Source organism: Chiloscyllium plagiosum, unplaced genomic scaffold, assembly GCF_037043375.1.
Source record: "Chiloscyllium plagiosum isolate Xiang-an unplaced genomic scaffold, Cpla_swu_hap1 HiC_scaffold_3, whole genome shotgun sequence".
Taxonomy (NCBI): domain Eukaryota; kingdom Metazoa; phylum Chordata; class Chondrichthyes; order Orectolobiformes; family Hemiscylliidae; genus Chiloscyllium; species Chiloscyllium plagiosum.
This window is the reverse complement of record NW_028270141.1, coordinates 8,228,320-8,245,510: the sequence shown is the minus strand read 5'-3', so window position 1 is coordinate 8,245,510 and position 17,191 is coordinate 8,228,320. Positions and strand designations below refer to the sequence as shown.

At 40.3% G+C, this 17,191-nt stretch overlaps 1 protein-coding gene across 2 annotated transcripts in view; it reads left to right on the top strand.

The window, feature by feature from the left end:
- hs1bp3 (HCLS1 binding protein 3) overlaps positions 1-15,511 on the top strand; it is a 64,859-nt gene extending 49,348 nt beyond the window's left edge. Inside the window, exons 5-7 of one of the 2 annotated variants that reach the window (XM_087977339.1) lie at positions 6,165-6,307; positions 10,292-10,430; positions 12,363-15,511. In XM_087977339.1, coding sequence (XP_087833465.1) covers positions 6,165-6,307; positions 10,292-10,430; positions 12,363-12,636 — 556 coding nt within the window. In that variant the 3' untranslated portion in view covers positions 12,637-15,511. Of the gene's footprint in view, positions 1-6,158; positions 6,308-10,291; positions 10,431-12,362 lie in introns of both variants that reach the window. The other variant, XM_043676809.2, reaches the window with a different exon arrangement.
- The last annotated feature ends 1,680 nt before the right edge of the window (positions 15,512-17,191 follow it).

The window sequence follows — 17,191 nt, the reverse complement described above, 5'->3', positions numbered from 1 at the left end:
CGTTGTAATCTGAGGTAGCCTCCTTTGCTGTCCACTACACCTCCAATTTTGGTGTCAACTGCCAACTTACTAACTATACCTCTTATGCTCACATCCAAATTGTTTATATAAATGATGAAAAATAGTGGACCCAGCCCTAATCCTTGTGGCACTCCACTGGTCACAGGCCTCCAATCTGAAAAACAACCCTCCACCACCACCCTCTGTCTTCTACCTTTGAGCCAGTTCTGTATCCAAATGGTTAGTTCTCCCTGTATTCCATGAGATCTAACCTTGCTAGCTCTCATGGGGAACCTTGCCGAATGCCTTACCTTGGCTTGTCCTTACCACCTTTCTTAAACAGTGGCACCATGTAAGCCCAACCTACAGTCTTCAGGCACCTCACCTGTGACTATCGATACAAATATTTCAGCAGTGTTCAGTAACATTTCTTTACTTTTTAACTAAGCAAAGAGCAATGAGCAACGAACTTGCAAAAAGCATATTTTCTATTCTGTTGAGGACTACTGTGTAAATCGAGACTGTGACCTAGAAACGCGCAGCAGGTCAGGCAAGATCTGAGGAGCAGGAGAGTTGACAATCTGGGATTAAGCCCTTCCTTCATTGGGAATGCCGATGAAGGGTTTTTGCCTGAAAGGTTTTCCTGCTGCTTGGATGTTGCCTGACCGTTTTTCCAGCGCCACAATCTTGACTCTAATCTCCAGCATCTGCAGTCCTCACTTTCACCACTATTTTGTAAATGTCACTTCTTTGAAGTCATTTGCAGTTATATACTTCAGGAGTGTTCATAACTGGAGTCACTTCTGATCAATGAATAGAAAATTGAACAACAATGTCTCAGCTGCCAATCCTCACTTTCTCCTCCACTGCGAATCAGTTTTACATTTTACAACTTAATTAAAGTCTGACCCCGGCTAAAACAGGACAACTGGGGACGTTGTACAGAAATATAATTACAAAAAGATGACTCAGGAGTTTCAACCTCCTGTTGAGGGTGATTGCCTGAAATGTAACCACTTTAAAATAGTGCTCTGAGGCTTCCTTTTCCAATGACTAATAAAAATGGCATTGTTTTTAAATCAGTAAGTAAATCCTTCAGAGAGTTCAAATTGAAAGTTATGTGTGAGTTTGAATGAAACAATAACCATCAAATCAACGCTTCTTTTTCTCCTTGGTAATACTAAATATTTATGGGAACAGAGGAACTTAATTCTAAATGATGCTTTCACAGTTGTTTTGCATTTTGCACTTTTAAATGACCAGAACAATCGTCTTGTGCTTTGCTGCAATTTAACACTGGATTTAAATTATGTATGCTGCTGAATCACAACGGAATTCTCCGTCAGTTGATGAATGTTGTCCGTACCTTACACACATTGCACTGATGTAGTCAATAGTTACGCACTTGCTTGAATCTCAAACTGACCCCAGGTGCCAGGAATGCTTGCGCTTGTCGAGGCTAAACTCAGTTCTAATGGACTCTTCAGCATCTAAATTTTTTTTTTTAAAACTGCTATAAATCTGTAAAATAAACCAACAGAAAGTTCAATATTATGTCTTTATAGTCAGGCAGATCTTCCTTGTCCACATTTCAGGGCAGAGGCTGAAACTAGTTGCAGCGTTTCTGAATGCTTCGTGGTCAATTGGGGCAATTATATTTATGTAGAGAGTGGTTTGCATGTGGATTGCAATTCTCAAGGAAGTGGTGGATGTGGGTACAATTACAATGTTTATAAGACACTTGGTTAAGTACATGAATAGGAAAGATTTGGAGGGATATGGGCCAGGAGCAGGTAGGTGGGTCTAGTTTAGTTTGGGATTATGTTTGGCATTGGACCGAAGGGTCTGTTTCCATGCTGTACATCTCTATGACTCTAGGAGAAAGTGAGGACTGCAGGTGCTGGAGTACAGAGCTGAAAATGTGTTGCTGGAAAAGCACAGCAGGTCGGGTAGCATCCAAGGAGCAGGAGAATCGACGTTTCGGGCATGAGCCCCTCTTCAGGAATTCCTGAAGAAGGGCTCATGCCCGAAATGTTGATTCTCCAGCTCCTTGGATGCTACCTGACCTGTTGCGCTTTTCCAGCAACACATTTTCATCTCTATGACTCTGACTGGTTGGACTGAAAGGTCTGTTTCCATGCTGTTTGACTCTGATATTTGGAAGTAGTGTATTATTACTTCTGTGGAAGCATTTGAATGTGGATGTCATGTAAACGCCCAAGACTAACAAAGTAACCAATCTTTAATAACACTGTAAACATTGCTGTTTTTTGAGGAACCAAATTGTTTTGCCATTGTGCATGGTATTTAATTGTAATAATAAGATTAAGAAATACAGGTCAACAGCATAGATTGATTAAATACATTAAGCACAGATAAAAAGAGACTTCTGGGGCACTGTGCTGGAGGAGGCAGACATGTAATATTATATTGTGTAAATAAATCCATCGGTTAGAAAATTGGTACCTGGTTTCCAAAAGATCATAAGATATAAAGCAGAATTAAGCTATTCAGCCCATCGAATCTGCTCCATCAGTTGTTTGTGACGACCCCATCCTCCTGCCTGCTCCCCATTTCAGAATGCATTGAAGCTGTAGCAGAGGATAATTACCTAGAGCTGAAGATTGGAAAGTGAGATTTAAATTGTGTGGCAGATTGTAATCAGTTATTTTGTGAAGAATGTTTAATAGTAAGTATGAATTGTCAGGGTATGAATACCCATTGATGTCCTCACTGGGTTCAGAGCACAACTGCGGTCAGATTGTCCAGACTCTCAGCAGTGTGGAAGCAGACCATTTCATCTATCAAGTCTACACTGACCCCCTCAAAAGAGCATCCACCCTGACCCATCTGTTAACCCTGCATTTCCCATGGGCAATCCACCTAGCCTGCATATCCCTGGACACTATGGGGCAATTTAGCATGGCCATTCCAACTAACCTGCACATCTTTGGTCTGTAGTGGGAAACTGGAGCACCTGGAAGAAACTGGGAAGAACACGCAAACTCCACACAGACAGTCGCCCGAGGGTGGAATTGAACCTGGGTCTCTGGCGCTGTGAGGCAGCAGTGCTAACCGCTGAGCCACAGTGTCACCCTAATTGCTTTGAGTTCATTTAGAGGAAAGCAGCATAATATAAAGAGACAATATAATCGAATGATTCTACTTCCTGTTCTGAGGAAGAGTCACTCAACCCGAAACATTCGCTTTGATTTCTCTCCACAGATGTTGCCACACCTGCTGAGCTTTTCCAGCAATTTCTATTTTTTTTTCTGACCTGCAGTCCTTTTGGTTTTTAAATCCTATTTCATTTTGCTTTTCTGTTAATTTCTTACATTATACTAAAATTGGCATCAGTGTAATGTTTTATTTATAGGAGAGTCTCTAGTCCAGCACACTCCCTCTTTAAGGTACACAGTATCAGCGGGAGGGCAGTAAGATGTTTCCTGTCTGAACTTACCTGCTGCACTTTTAAACTCAGTACGTTTTGTGCAGATTGTTTCCATTTTCAGCTGGAATCCAATTGCAGGAAGTAGAGTGAAGGTCCCATTGTTAGATGCTGAAAGCTTGGGTATGGCAACTTTGAGCTCCCAGTTCCACCTTGTTTTAAAAAATGAGAGCTGGCAATTTTTTGTCATAAAACAATTCAATGCTTCAGCTCTGGCAGGTTTAGTGAAAGCAAAAGTAATTAGCTTCAATGGTTTCATGCAGTACAGTATTCTTACATGTAGATTTGACTAAGAAAATTGGGTATTAATCAATGGAATGAAAATCATGATAGGGCTTTTAAGAAGGCATACAGTGTGTTAGCTTTTATTGGTAGAGGGATTGAGTTTTGGAGCGATGAGGTCATGTTGCAGCTGTATAAAACCCTGGTGCGGTCGCACTTGGAGTATTGCGTATAGTTCTGGTCACCGCATTATAAGAAGGATGTGGAAGTTTTGGAAAGGGTTCGGAGGAGGTTTACTAAGAGGTTGTCTGGTATGGAGGAAAGGTTGAGGGACTTGAGGTTGCTTTCATTAGATAGAAGTTTGAGAAGTGACTTAATTGAGACATTTAAGATGATCAGAGGGTTAGATCAGATGGACAGTGAGAGCCTTTTTCCTCGTATAGTGATGGATAGCACGAGGGGGCATAGCTTTAAATTGAGGGGTAGTAGATATAGCACAGATGTCAGAGGTAGTTTCAGAGTAATAGGGGCGTGGAACGCCCTGCCTGCAACAGTAGTAGACTCACCAACGTTAAGAGCATTTAAATGGACATTGCATAGGCATATGAATGAGAATGGAATGGTATCAGTTAGATGGTCTTCAGATTGGTTTCACAGGGTGGCACAACATCGAGGGCCGAAGGGCCTATACTGCGCTGTAATGTTCTCTGTACTATGAATATCAACAAAATTGTCCCAGTACATGAATCACAAAATGTTAGTACAGGATGTAGAGAAGATCTTTCCCCTTGTGGGAGAAACATGAACAGATTAAATTTTTAAAAAAATGTATAATTAAAAAATGTTAGGACAATTAAGAGTCAACCATATTGCGGTTGTTCTGGAGTCACGTGTAGGCCAAACCAGGTAAGGATGGTAGTTTCCTTTCCTAAAGGACAGTAATGGCCCCGATGGGTTATTAATTGAGGGTCTTTTTTATTCCCTCCGTGTTATTGGTCTATGGCATTCTCTAGCCCAGAGAGCAGTGCAGGCTCAGTCATGTGCTATTCTTAAACTGAGAGAATCTTACTTGATCGGGGAGTCGGTGAGTTTAGAGTTCAACAGGGAAATGGAGTTCACGCCACAATCAGTTTCACCATAATCTTATCAAATGGCAGAGCAGGTACAAGGGGCCAACTGGCCTAATTCATATGTTTCTGTTTAGATTTAGATTTAGATTAGATTACAGTGTGGAAACGGGCCCTTCAGCACAACAAGGCCACACCGACCCGCCGAAGCGCAACCCACCCATACATTTACCCCTTACCTAACACTACGGGCAATTTAGCATGGCCAATTCACCTGGCCTACACATCTTTGGACTGTGGGAGGAAACCGGAGCACCCGGAGGAAACCCACGCAGACACGGGCTGGTCAGATCCTCCCAATGCTCCACTTCTGTCAACCCCCATCTCCCAGCCAAATATAACTCTCCTTAGGTGGAGAATAAACCGAAGAGAAAGGAAAGTTGGTAGTGGTGACCCAGCCATAATTAGACCAGGAACATGACTAAAGCCAGAAGGACTCATTTAATGGGCAGGGTTTCCTGTCGGCTGACTCAGACTCTGAACAAATTGCATCAATCTTCAAATACTCCTGGCTCCTCGCTCCCTCCGCTCTCAAGAAAATAGAATTGTGCTATTTCCACAATCAGCACATTTTAAAAAAATGTACAATGTACAATGGTTCCTTAAAATAGAAACAGACAATCAGTGCAAAGACTAGAAATTATATTATTTAAAAATACAGATGGGAGGATGTTCTAAGCAGTATCACAGTGACCGAGTTTTAATTTTAAATGTTAACTAATAATAATTGCATTGCTTAGAGCAGTGCTCACAATGACAATTACTTTTAATTCTTCTTCAATGTTTTGTAAATGACAACCACAGAGATTGCAACATGATTAAGAATGTTTGGAGGGATATGGCCTGGAGCAGGCAGGTGGGACTTAGTTTGGGATTATCGTTGGCATGGACTGGGTGGACCAAAGGGTCTGTTTCTATATGGCTATGAATTTTAAAATCCCACTTTTCTGAATTTGGGGAACAATTATTTTTTTTAATGGCTGAAAAATTTCATTTAAACATAAGTCGTTTGGAAATACAGGTGGTTCTGTATAAAGCATGTTTCGTTAACACAAATTAGCTACAACGCAATTGGCGATTTGGCAATACTTTAAATGTGAAATTTTAAACTGTTGGTTTAAAATGTGACTCCAGCCCCATTAGTTTAAATGGCGCAGCTATTACACGATTCTCCTATAACACGGAATTGCACAAGAATGGAACTACTGCGTTATAGCAAAACTGACCGTATTGTAATTATTGGACGACCTGTCTTTAAAAACGTAAACTTTGTAGAGCCATTAATTGTTTAAGTTTGGAGGAAGGGTTGTGGAGAGAGATATTGCCTTTAACGTCCTGATTCCTAGATTGTTGATTTCCAGCTACAGATTGAAGAAAACTGAGGCCTCGAGAAAGGAAGCTAAACCGAACCTGACACTTTTTGATGAGGAAGTGGATGCTGATGCTGGGCTTTTTGAACCAGTGAAAAGTTTCACCAACCCAGCCACAAAGAAATCCTTTTTGAACGATGGTGAGTTTTGACTTAAAAGCTAATAATTGCATTTACTCCTTTTCACTGATGTGGAGTTCCTGCAGTTATCCTAATGGAGGTTGCACATGTTCACCTCCAATATACATCTGTCTGCTTTTTAATGCAGCTATTGACTTGTTTCATTTGAAGTTAGTTCAATAACATTTATCCACTGAGATCACCGCAAATGATCTGCCTAATGACTGCATTGGATTGAGATGTCTGTCACTTAATTAAGACTTCTCTGGGTGACCCGTATCGCAGAAACAGCTCATCTTACAATCACATTGCTGATTTGCCAAGTTTATGAGATGATAGATATTTTCCTGAAGCCTTATTTTTATGAATCTTTCCTTTGACAATTTACAGTGCAAGCTTATTATTTCTAAGGTATATAAATAAGACATGACAATTTACTAACTGTGATGATATTCATTCTAGACAGGTATCTGTAGTGGAATGTATTCATGTGGTTATATCCACTAACGGAGTTACCATATTTTAACTTGATAGAAGTTCAGAACATACTGCTTGGATTTAGGATAGAAATTGGTTATGGTCCTTTCTTGGTACATTAACCGCTACATGGAGCCAGTGAGTGGGTCTGTTGTGAAGCCTAAGATTCGCGTGAAATTAAGGTCTCCTTTTTGCTCATGTGAATGAGTTGTTGACCTCTTCTGATGGATATGTGAATTAGGAGCAGGGTAGTAAATGTGGACTCTTGAGTCTGCTCTGCCATTCAATAAGATAGAGCTGTACAGCACGGAAACAGACCCTTCGGTCCAACTCATCCATGCTGACCAGATATCCTAAATTAATTTAGTCCCATTTGCCAGGACTTGGCTTGTATCCCTCTTAAACCCTTCCTATTCATGTACCCAAGGAGATGCCTTTTAAATGTTGCCATTACACCAGCCCCGACCACTTCCCCTGGCAGCTCATTCCATACACACACTGCCCTCTGCGTGAAAAGCTTGTCCATTTGGTCCCTTTTAAATTTTCCCCTATCATCTTTAAACCTATGCCCTCTTGTTTTGGACTCCTCCACCCTGGGGAAAAGACCTTACCTCTTTACCCTATCCATGCCTCTCATAATTTTATAAACCTCTATAAGGTCAACCCTCAGCCTCCAACGCTCCAGGGAAAACATCACCAGCCTATTCAGCCTCTCCCGAGAGCTTAAGCTCTCCAACCCTGTCAGCATCCTTGTAAATCTTTTCTGAACCCTTTCAAGTTACACAATATCCTTCCTATAGCAGAGACCAGAATTGCACACAATATTCCAACAGTGGCCTAACTAATGTCCTGTATAGCGGCAGCATGACCTCCCAACTCCTGTACTCAATACTCTGACCAATAAAGGAAAACGTACCAAATGCCGCCTTCACTATCCTCTGTACATGTGACTCCACTTTCAAGGAACTATGAACCTGTACTCCAAGGTCTCTTTCTTCAGCAGTACTCCCCAGGACCTGACCATTAAATGTATAATTCCTGCCCTAATTTACCTTTCCAAAATGCAGCACCTCACATTTATAAAAATTAAAGAGCATGACTGATCTGATTGCATTCCTGCCCACTCTCAATACCTTTTGTCTCTCTTGTTAATCAAATATCTGTTGACCATTGCAATATTCTCTTTATTCACTCGTGGGATGTGGGCATCTCTAGCTGGCCAGCTTTTATTTCCTCCACCCACCCAGTTGCTCCTTGAGAAGGTGGTGATGAGCTGCTTTCTTGAACCGGAGTCCACGTTCTGGGGGGTAGACCCACAATGCCTTCAGGGAGGGAATTTCAGGATTTTCTCCCAGAATGGTGAGTGGATTGGAGGGGAGTTTGCATGGGGTGGTGTTCCAATATATCTGCTGCCATTGTTCTTATTCAGTGACCCCCATGACTCCTCCCTGGGGAGGAAAGTTTCAAAGATTTATAACCTATTGGCGGGAGCAAAATTCCTCATCTGTCTTAAATGTGAAGCATCTTATTTTTAAACTGCATTCCATAGTAAAAGTTTCCCCCAGCCCGGAGCTTCCTATCAGTATCCACCCTGTCAAGTCCTCTCTGTATCTCGTTGTAATATGATTGCCTGCATTTTTCTCAACACTAATGGATACTGGCACCACCTCCTCATAAGATTAATCCCCTCCTTTCAAGTATCAGTTGATATCTCAAAAGGTAGCTCACTCATTTTGTAAGATCCATTTTGGCCTGTTTATCTCATGAGCAATGGCTCTCTGGAGTAGATTATGGGGTTTTAAAGGAATGGAGGACCAATCCTGGATCAGCAGCAATCTTTTGGGAGATATGTAGAACTGATAAGAGGGCAAGCCTTAAAAAGGAATACAATGACGCCCACTTGATCGGCAGGAAAACCAGAGGAAACAGGCCTAATACAAACTGCTTTTGAGGCACTCTGTTTAGCAGAGGGGGCCTGGCTGTCCTAACATGACTCTTTTGCATATGTTGATGACTCTTTTAGGCAACCAGTAAAGTTATCTACAAATATACCAATGTAAATGTTGCAGTGCCAGTAGAGTAGGCGCAGATTGATGCATGCAACATAATTCAACTCAGATGTAAATTGTACAATTCTTTATTGGAACAGTGGGTGACGAAGGACCAATTTCTTCCTCCTTGTCATGGTCAAGACGACTCTGGTCTAAGGAATGTAACTGTCTCACAGAACAACATGTCAAGGTTACGTTCTCCCTCCCTGACACATCAGCATCCAGAAGCTCTCACTCCAGCTCATTGACTCTGAGCAGAAGTTTCTCAGGCTACAGGTCCTTGAATTACATTACATAATTGATTTGGAGTGTATTGGCATCCATGAGCTCTCTCACAATGCTGCAATTAGGCACCACCTGTCCTACCATCTTCATAGTGTTTCAATTATTTAATTATTATATAAATAAATACTGCCTCTAGTCGTGTCTGTGCACTTATTGTTATCCTGTTTAACATCTCATCCACTAGCTGTGAATTCCATCTGAATTGCAATAATATGTCAATCTAAGTTATGTACTCAAAACCCTAAAATTGGAATTGAACCTTTGATCCTCTGACTCAAGGAAGGATATTGCCAATAGATCAAGCTGGCACCATGATAGTATCCCCAGTTTCATCCATCAGCTTGATCACAACCTCTTTGTACATGTTACCATGGTATGTTTTCCTTCAATTCTTGTTTTCCAGAACAAAGCCAGCTGACTGTTAAAAGGATTCTACTTGAACTGAGTTTAAAACATATACACATCAGGACTAAATATTTTAGACAGATCTTTGCACATGAAATAGCAAAATATATCATTGTCAACATGTGTAAAGCATATTAGCAGATGTACACAAAATTTCTTCATGTTTATTATAATCAGGTTGATGATCAACTAATGAAAAGAGTTTTCCAATTATAAAATTTTTAAAAATGTGATTAAATTTGATTTTTCACGACAGCTTGTTCAGTTTGATATTGAGGAAAGATAATTTGTAAAATTGTCATGTGTTTCTATTCTTTAGTTCACTTCCTTCTGTGTCAGCTCTCGTTTAATCTTTTAATTCTGACATTAAAAACATTTTAGCAGATGCTTGGTCACATTATGAGAACTGCTACCGCTTCAAGATATAATTTTGAAATTGTTCAGTGTGGATGAGAAATCGGCTCCTGTTACTGCATCCAATTTGCTAACTGATCCATTTCCTTTTTCCTCTATCCCTCAATCACTAATATATGGCCAAAACCATATAGCTTGATAACATTGTTTCCCCCCAACATGGAAGGGTCCTTAATTACAGAAAAAGATCTGTCTTTTCTAGTGTATATCATAATGCAGACAGATTCATAATTCACCTCAAGGACTTTATAAACACGATCAGATTTTGGTTCATCAGAAGGACACGTATTACATGGACTATAAGCAGGAAATTCAAATTGAAATGTACAAAATATAGTGATAACTTGTCTGTTAATACCAGCCCTTTCTGTAGCTGCTTTCAGATTATTTGAGGACCCAGACTTGGGAGGAACTGTCCAAGCAGGTGACCCTTTATTACTTCCAGCTGCTTTTGATCTTCAAGCTGGTGCTACAAATGTAAACTTTGATGAAAGCACTGAAGAACTATTCAGGTATTTAATTGTTAACAGGATGGGCAATTATCTTGATTCTTAGGCTTTCCGGGACAAATGCTTTGCTGTTGGTCAGTATGACAAATTTTGACCCTTAGATATTCTGAGATAGCAGTGGTAGTAATTCCTGTAAGTGAGTACATTGTCTTCCACTGGTAAAACGTCGCAACACTCAATTATACATCCTTTAATCTTGGGTATCTTTGTGATCCAAACTGGATCCTGTACCCATTTGCCAGTAAGCAAACTGGAAACATACTTGAGGTGGTAAGATCAATTCATTGAAGTTGCTTTGTTTTAAATGTAATGTGGAGAAATTTACCAGTGAGTCAACAGGAGGCATGGAATCATGGCCATAGGATTTCAGGGGATAACTACCTACTGCCCACACACCCCTTGTCCACAATTTTAAGGTGGTTGTTGTCGCCGCTGCCATAGTCTTGCCAGAGAGACTCTGTGTCCTGTCTACCCTGTGTCAGACCATAGGGGCTGCTCTTTTATCAACAGATAGAAGCGACTGATGGTGATTTAACCTGAGGGCCATCAGACCTCCGATGAGCGAAAAGATTAAGGAGAGTCCTTTATGGTAACCTCGTGGAATTGAACCCATGCTGTTGGCATCACACTGCTGTAAACCAACAATCCAGCCAATTGAGCTAAACTGATTCCCTGTAAGTGGGTAGTTGCAGTTTTAGCCAATCTGTCCTTTCGACACATATGGGTGCACACACCTTCCATCTGGGACTGTGTGTAGTACCAGATGTGGCTAGTGCTCTTGATGGTGCTTTGGGTCTGCAGGGAAATTCACCAATTCAGTTAAATAGCAGCTCCGAGTTGGGATTTCCTCCCCAGTGAGTTGAAGTTCCCCATTGACTCTGCCACTCTTTACGTTTTACCCAGTGTGTTAACTGTAAATAAATCTAATACTTGCTTTTCATTGCTCTCCTCAACCATTTATCCTGTTGTCTTTGTGTGTTAATCAGCATCTTTTGGACATTTCCTTTCTTTCTTAAATGTGGCCACCTGCATTTTAGCTGCCAGCTTGGAACTTCATATTTGCTGTTCTACCTCCATGGGATTAGATTAGATTAGGTTACTTAGTATGGAAACAGGTCCTTCAGCCCAACAAGTCCACACCGACCCGCCGACGTGCAACCCACCCAGACCCATTCCCCTACATTTACCCTTTCACTTAACACTATGGGCAATTTAGCATGGCCAATTCACCTCACCTGCACATTTTTGGACTGTGGGAGGAAACCGGAGCACCCGGAGGAAACCCACGCAGACACAGGGAGAATGTGCAAACTGCACACACACAGTCGCCAAAGGCGGGAATTGAACCCAGGTCTCTGGCGCTGTGAGGCAGCAGTGCTAACCACTGTGCCACTGTACCGCCTCAGAATCAAATTATTAAAGTATATTAACAGATTTTTTTTAATGCTTCACTTCTTTGAGAATACACTGCCTACATATGACTTCTATTTAGAATCTGGGATCAGTCATACAAAACTTGGAAGCACCAATTTTAAAAAAGAAATACTAGATTTGAATTACTGATTTCTGTGGGATATCTGTTTCCTGCGCTCATTGAAACTCTCAATGGCAAATGCAGTGCACTCCAGTACGAATTTTAAAAACTGAAATATTTTTAGAGCAAAATCATTGCTTTTTTGAGACCATATTCCGACCAATAGCTATATACTCAGCTGGAGCTTACCTGCCCCCAGTCACCACCGCTTTTTTAACTGCACCGTTTAGAAGTCCCATCAGCACCACTGAGCTCTCTGCCAGTCAGATTGAGACTGATTTTCCTTGATAGGGTAGGGAGAGGGGACAATCGGCCACCTGCTTCACACTCCAACACGTAACATGTTTAAAAAACAAAATACATCCATCTATCAAATAATTGATCATGCTGTTCATTTTTAGGGTTGAAGATGACTTGGAGAAGTTATTGAAGCTAAGTTCCAGCAATAAAGACAAGCCAAGTGTGCCCGCCAAACCAAGTGTGCCCGCCAAACCAAGTGTGCCCGCCAAACCAAGTGTGCCCAAAAAGGCAGCGTTGTCATCTGAAATGAAGAGCAATCCCGCAACAGAACACCGTTCCTTTAAAAACACGGCAGCTGACATGGATGAACTGGATATTCTGAAATACATTCAAGAGAATGAGAAATTGAATAGTGACTCATTTGATCTCTTTTGAACAGACTCTCCAGCAATATCTCACAAATGCTTTAAGTAGTAACCTCTGTGACCTACCAGCAATTCATCGTATGGTCCAATTGCACTCATGGATGGAAGAGACAATTAAAATAGCCACTTTTAAGTTTCTGAGGCAAAGAAACAACATATTCAAGTTGCTGAAACGTCTGAATTAGAAAATAAGAAAAAACATTCAAGTTGCTGAAATATATGAATTAGAAAATTCATATATTTAAGTGAAAATTAAGACATTAAATCAGTGAAAATTAATCAGAAAATTAGCAGCAAGATAGTTACAGTTTTTGATTCTCTCCCATCCAAGGTCATGGTAGCCAGGGAGATGCATTGCCCTATATATGTAGTGAGAATCGGTTTATCAGGATTGTAAATCTCAAAGAAGAAAACTGTGACATACACCATGATTCATGAACAAAATATTTGAACTATCAAGTCATGCCTTTCTTTATTTGTTCTTACAAGAAAGAAATTCCTGGTGGCATTTACAAATTAAGGCCTTATGGAAATTCAAAAATAAGGCCTTGAAAAATATCCGTGCCTCTTGGCATTATTATCAGTTCTAAGTGTCAGTTTGCAGTATTCACTAACAATTGGGTATTGAATTCCTCCATTTACAATTGTTTATGCCAAGGTCAGAAATGTTAGCTTTCAAATGTATATGTCTGTCTGTTGGTGAGAAGCTGTGGCTCAGACATTGCTTTGATCTTCAGACTCCAGTCTGCTCTTTCACTTCAATAAATGATGTAATGCAGCAGGTAGTGGCCACATTAAAATATAGGAGCAACATTGGGAATGAAGACCGGGTGGGACTGGGAAGATGCTTGCCTTTGGATCATATACAAGTATCCCTGTTTTGTCCAGAAACTGCAATATTTATTGTAAAGATAGCTTTCTCTCTGGCATAATTGAAACAAGGGAAATTCTTCCGAGTGTATGAGGTAATATAAAATATAGGAAATGTAAAGCAGCAATTTTTCCATTCTACTTAACTGCTAAATATACAGTACTTTTTGAGAGGTTTTAAAAGGTATGTAAAAGAACTTTTGAATTAAAAATTGTATTAGAATGTGAGGGTTAACTTGATCAATATACCTATGGAGTATAATAAAGCATCTTACACATGTCAATGTAAATAGGCAGATTACATGTTTCCTGCTGGTTTTGCAGACTTTAGAGTGGAATAGGTTCTGGTTTTGTTTCAAGTCTGTAATAAGTCACTTGGTCTTTGCCACCTTTGGGAAATCGAGCAGATGTTTAATTGTTCTTGATGACTCCTTTCTTGCTTGCAACCTATACCCTGCCCCCCCCACCCACACACACACACACACTCTCTCACTCACACTCAACCAATGTCACCAATTCAACCCTTGCACCCTTTCTCCCACCGTGTATTGCAATGTCGTATGCACGGATGTAAAATTGAGGGATGACTGGAGTTGTAACTGAGTAGGGACTCGATTTTCATGGAGTCAAAATATGATACAGATATCAAAAGCTTTTCTTAATCTTTTTATGTTCTTACAGGCTGAATTGGTTTCCAAATTCTTGCATATCATTTAAACTTTGCTTATGTAAAGGATATTCATTTAGTTGTTGTAGTAGTCAGACATGATGATGCTAAGTCCTCGTCTAAAAATTTGGAAGATGCTTAAAAAAAAAAGAGGATGTGCTATCCAAGCTGTTGTTTACAAAACTACTGATTTCAACAATCAAAAGTTACTTAACCAGTGCCTACTTGCTGGACATCAGGGTGACGAATATAGTGAGAGAAAATGTAGTCACACTTGTTTTTTTTCTGATGTGATGATTTCTGTGCTTTTCCACAAGCTCAATAATAGGCAATGGACTATGTATCCACAGTGAAAGATACTTTGTGCACCTTACCCAGAGCCAAACCTTATGTGAGTGTGGACAGGGAGTGTAGAAAGTCATTTTAAATCCGTATATCCTGCTGTTTTATCTTCCAGCCTAAACAGGAGGTGTGTTGATAATTGACTGTCTGCCTCCAACCACAGGCAGCCGGGAAACTGCAGGGTAATTGCAGCAGTGTCCGAAAGACCGCTGAAGTAAAATGACCAGTTTTGTTCAGGTGGGCAGCTAGAAAGTGCTTTGGTAACTTTCACTTTCCAGTCACCTTCCAATCTTCGCATATCTATTGACCACATGATTCTAGCAAGTGTTCATGTTTCTTTAGATTATGAACGAACAGAAAGAAACTCCTCACAAACCTGCTTCATGTAAGATTAAGTACCTGTCATCTAGTTGGATGATGTGAAGTAGGGTGCCTCTGTAGTTAATTCCACTGCAGCACCTGGAAATTGTGGTGAATGTGACTGAAAATCTAATGCATTTTTGTAAAATTAAATTTTGCATCACCTAAAAAATAATGGTACTCTATCCTGATGAAATAAGAATAGGGCAAAAAGAATTAAGTATTGTGTTTATTGTTATCATTGATTGTTATAGCCCTTATTAAGAAATATAAGTTGATATGAAACTATCAAAAACACTCAGTAGACTTTGTTTCATTTGCTATTAACTGGATTTTGGACATGTACAAATTTGAGAAGGGTACCCTTCTTAAATTAGCATTATTGTGGTATAATTATACATTATCCTTTGGGAAAATTAATGAGTAATTGATTGGTGATTATCTTTGTATTAGCATTTTTCAAGCTATTTTCCAATCTGTTATTTCTACTGTCTGTACTGGTCTAAGCTTTCTAAACAAGTTTTTTAAGACTAATCTAAGTTTATATTCTGTTAATGCATTTTGGTTGCCCCAAATTACTGTTAACGTTAGCAAGATCTATTATAAAAAAGAGACAAGTCCACAATAAACTTTGCCATTAAAAGAACTCTGTCTACATCTCTTCATTTCAAAGTGACAAGAAGCATTGTTTGCCAGATATGAAGTTTGTTTATAAAGCTACAAGCATGTCTGTGATATTCCAGTTCTGCTGTAGCCTACAGAGGAATATTTATTGTCTTTGATCAACTGGATCAGTTTACTATTTTGATGGAATCACAGACTACCACCCACTGATCTCTCCCAATAACTGGCTGGAACATTCACCTGACTGGTTTTTCATGAAGGGAAAAGTGAGGTCTGCAGATGCTGGAGATCAGAGCCGGAGATGTGTTGCTGGAAAAGCGCAGCAGGTCAGGCAGCATCCAGGGAACAGGAGAATCGACGTTTCGGGCATAAGCCCGAAGAAGGGCTTATGCCCGAAACGTCGATTCTCCTGTTCCCTGGATGCTGCCTGACCTGCTGCGCTTTTCCAGCAACACATCTCTGGTTTTTCATGAAGACTGAATAAGATTTTCAGATGACTCTAGCTGCTAACACTCAATAGGGTTTCACTTAGCAGGTGCCAATACACACCTGAACAAGCGTATCATTAGTACCCATCTCCCTAATGCCAAATCTGCCACTTAGCTTCCTTATGCACACCCCACCTCCAATGATAGGAATCACATATAGATAGCTGGCATCTGCTGGAGGCAGGTTTGTCTCCTCTCTCTTAATGCACCAACATTACAACCAATCCTAAATAAAGCTAGGGAGCAAAACAATCAAGTACTTGCTTGATAAAGGTTGGGCACATTTTATACCCCTACAAGAAAGCGGAAGTAATTTGGAAATAATTGGTGCCTGTCATTTTGCCTCTGGCTTCACCAGCATCACAATATTCTGAAGGCTGGCTGGCCAGCTGGATTGCAATGCAGAGTGATGCCAACAGTATGGGTTCAATTTCCACACTGGCAAGGTTACTGTGAAGAAGTGCCCTCCTCAACATCTCCACTCATTTGAGGCAAGGTGACCCTCAGGTTAAATCACCTAATGCGACAGCAGCCCTTTGGTCTGAGAGGACTATGGTGACTTGTGATATTCCAGCAACATAATATCGACTAAAATATCATTTTGGTGGAGTGAATTATTTAACCAACACTGAAGCATCATTGATCAGCAGAGTTTTGCTTCACACCCGAGAGAATCTGGTGTCTGTAAATTGCTAGCTCCTTGCTTAAAAACAAAAGCAGCTTTGGAACTGCTGAGCTTTGAGGCAAAGTGAGGATGTGGGTAGTAAAGATTATTTTCAGTAAAACGCAATGGAATCTTTGTGTTTGTTAAAAAAACAAAACTTTGCAATAGCATATTAATGGCTTATTGTGTATGCACCTATTTCTAAGTAATATAACTGTTGACTATGCCCAGAAATCATCTCCAAACTCAACAATGCAATTATTTGATAATACTATTGTGTAGAGATAAATTGGTGCTAGTAACTCACTGTATGATTCTTGGTCTCTGGCGTCACTTGTTTATTAAATAACAGGATATAGCTGTCTCATGCAGCCTTCCAGACTGTAAAGAGCAGTGAAAAGTCATTGTTCTGTTCAGGAAATCAGGCGTCTATGAACTATAGTGTGATGTGAGTGCCACCCAGAAAACTTGATCTTCAAACTCAGCATGTTTTTGAAGACTTTAAATAAGTAGGAAGGCTAAATATGTGAATAACTACAGATGTATCAAT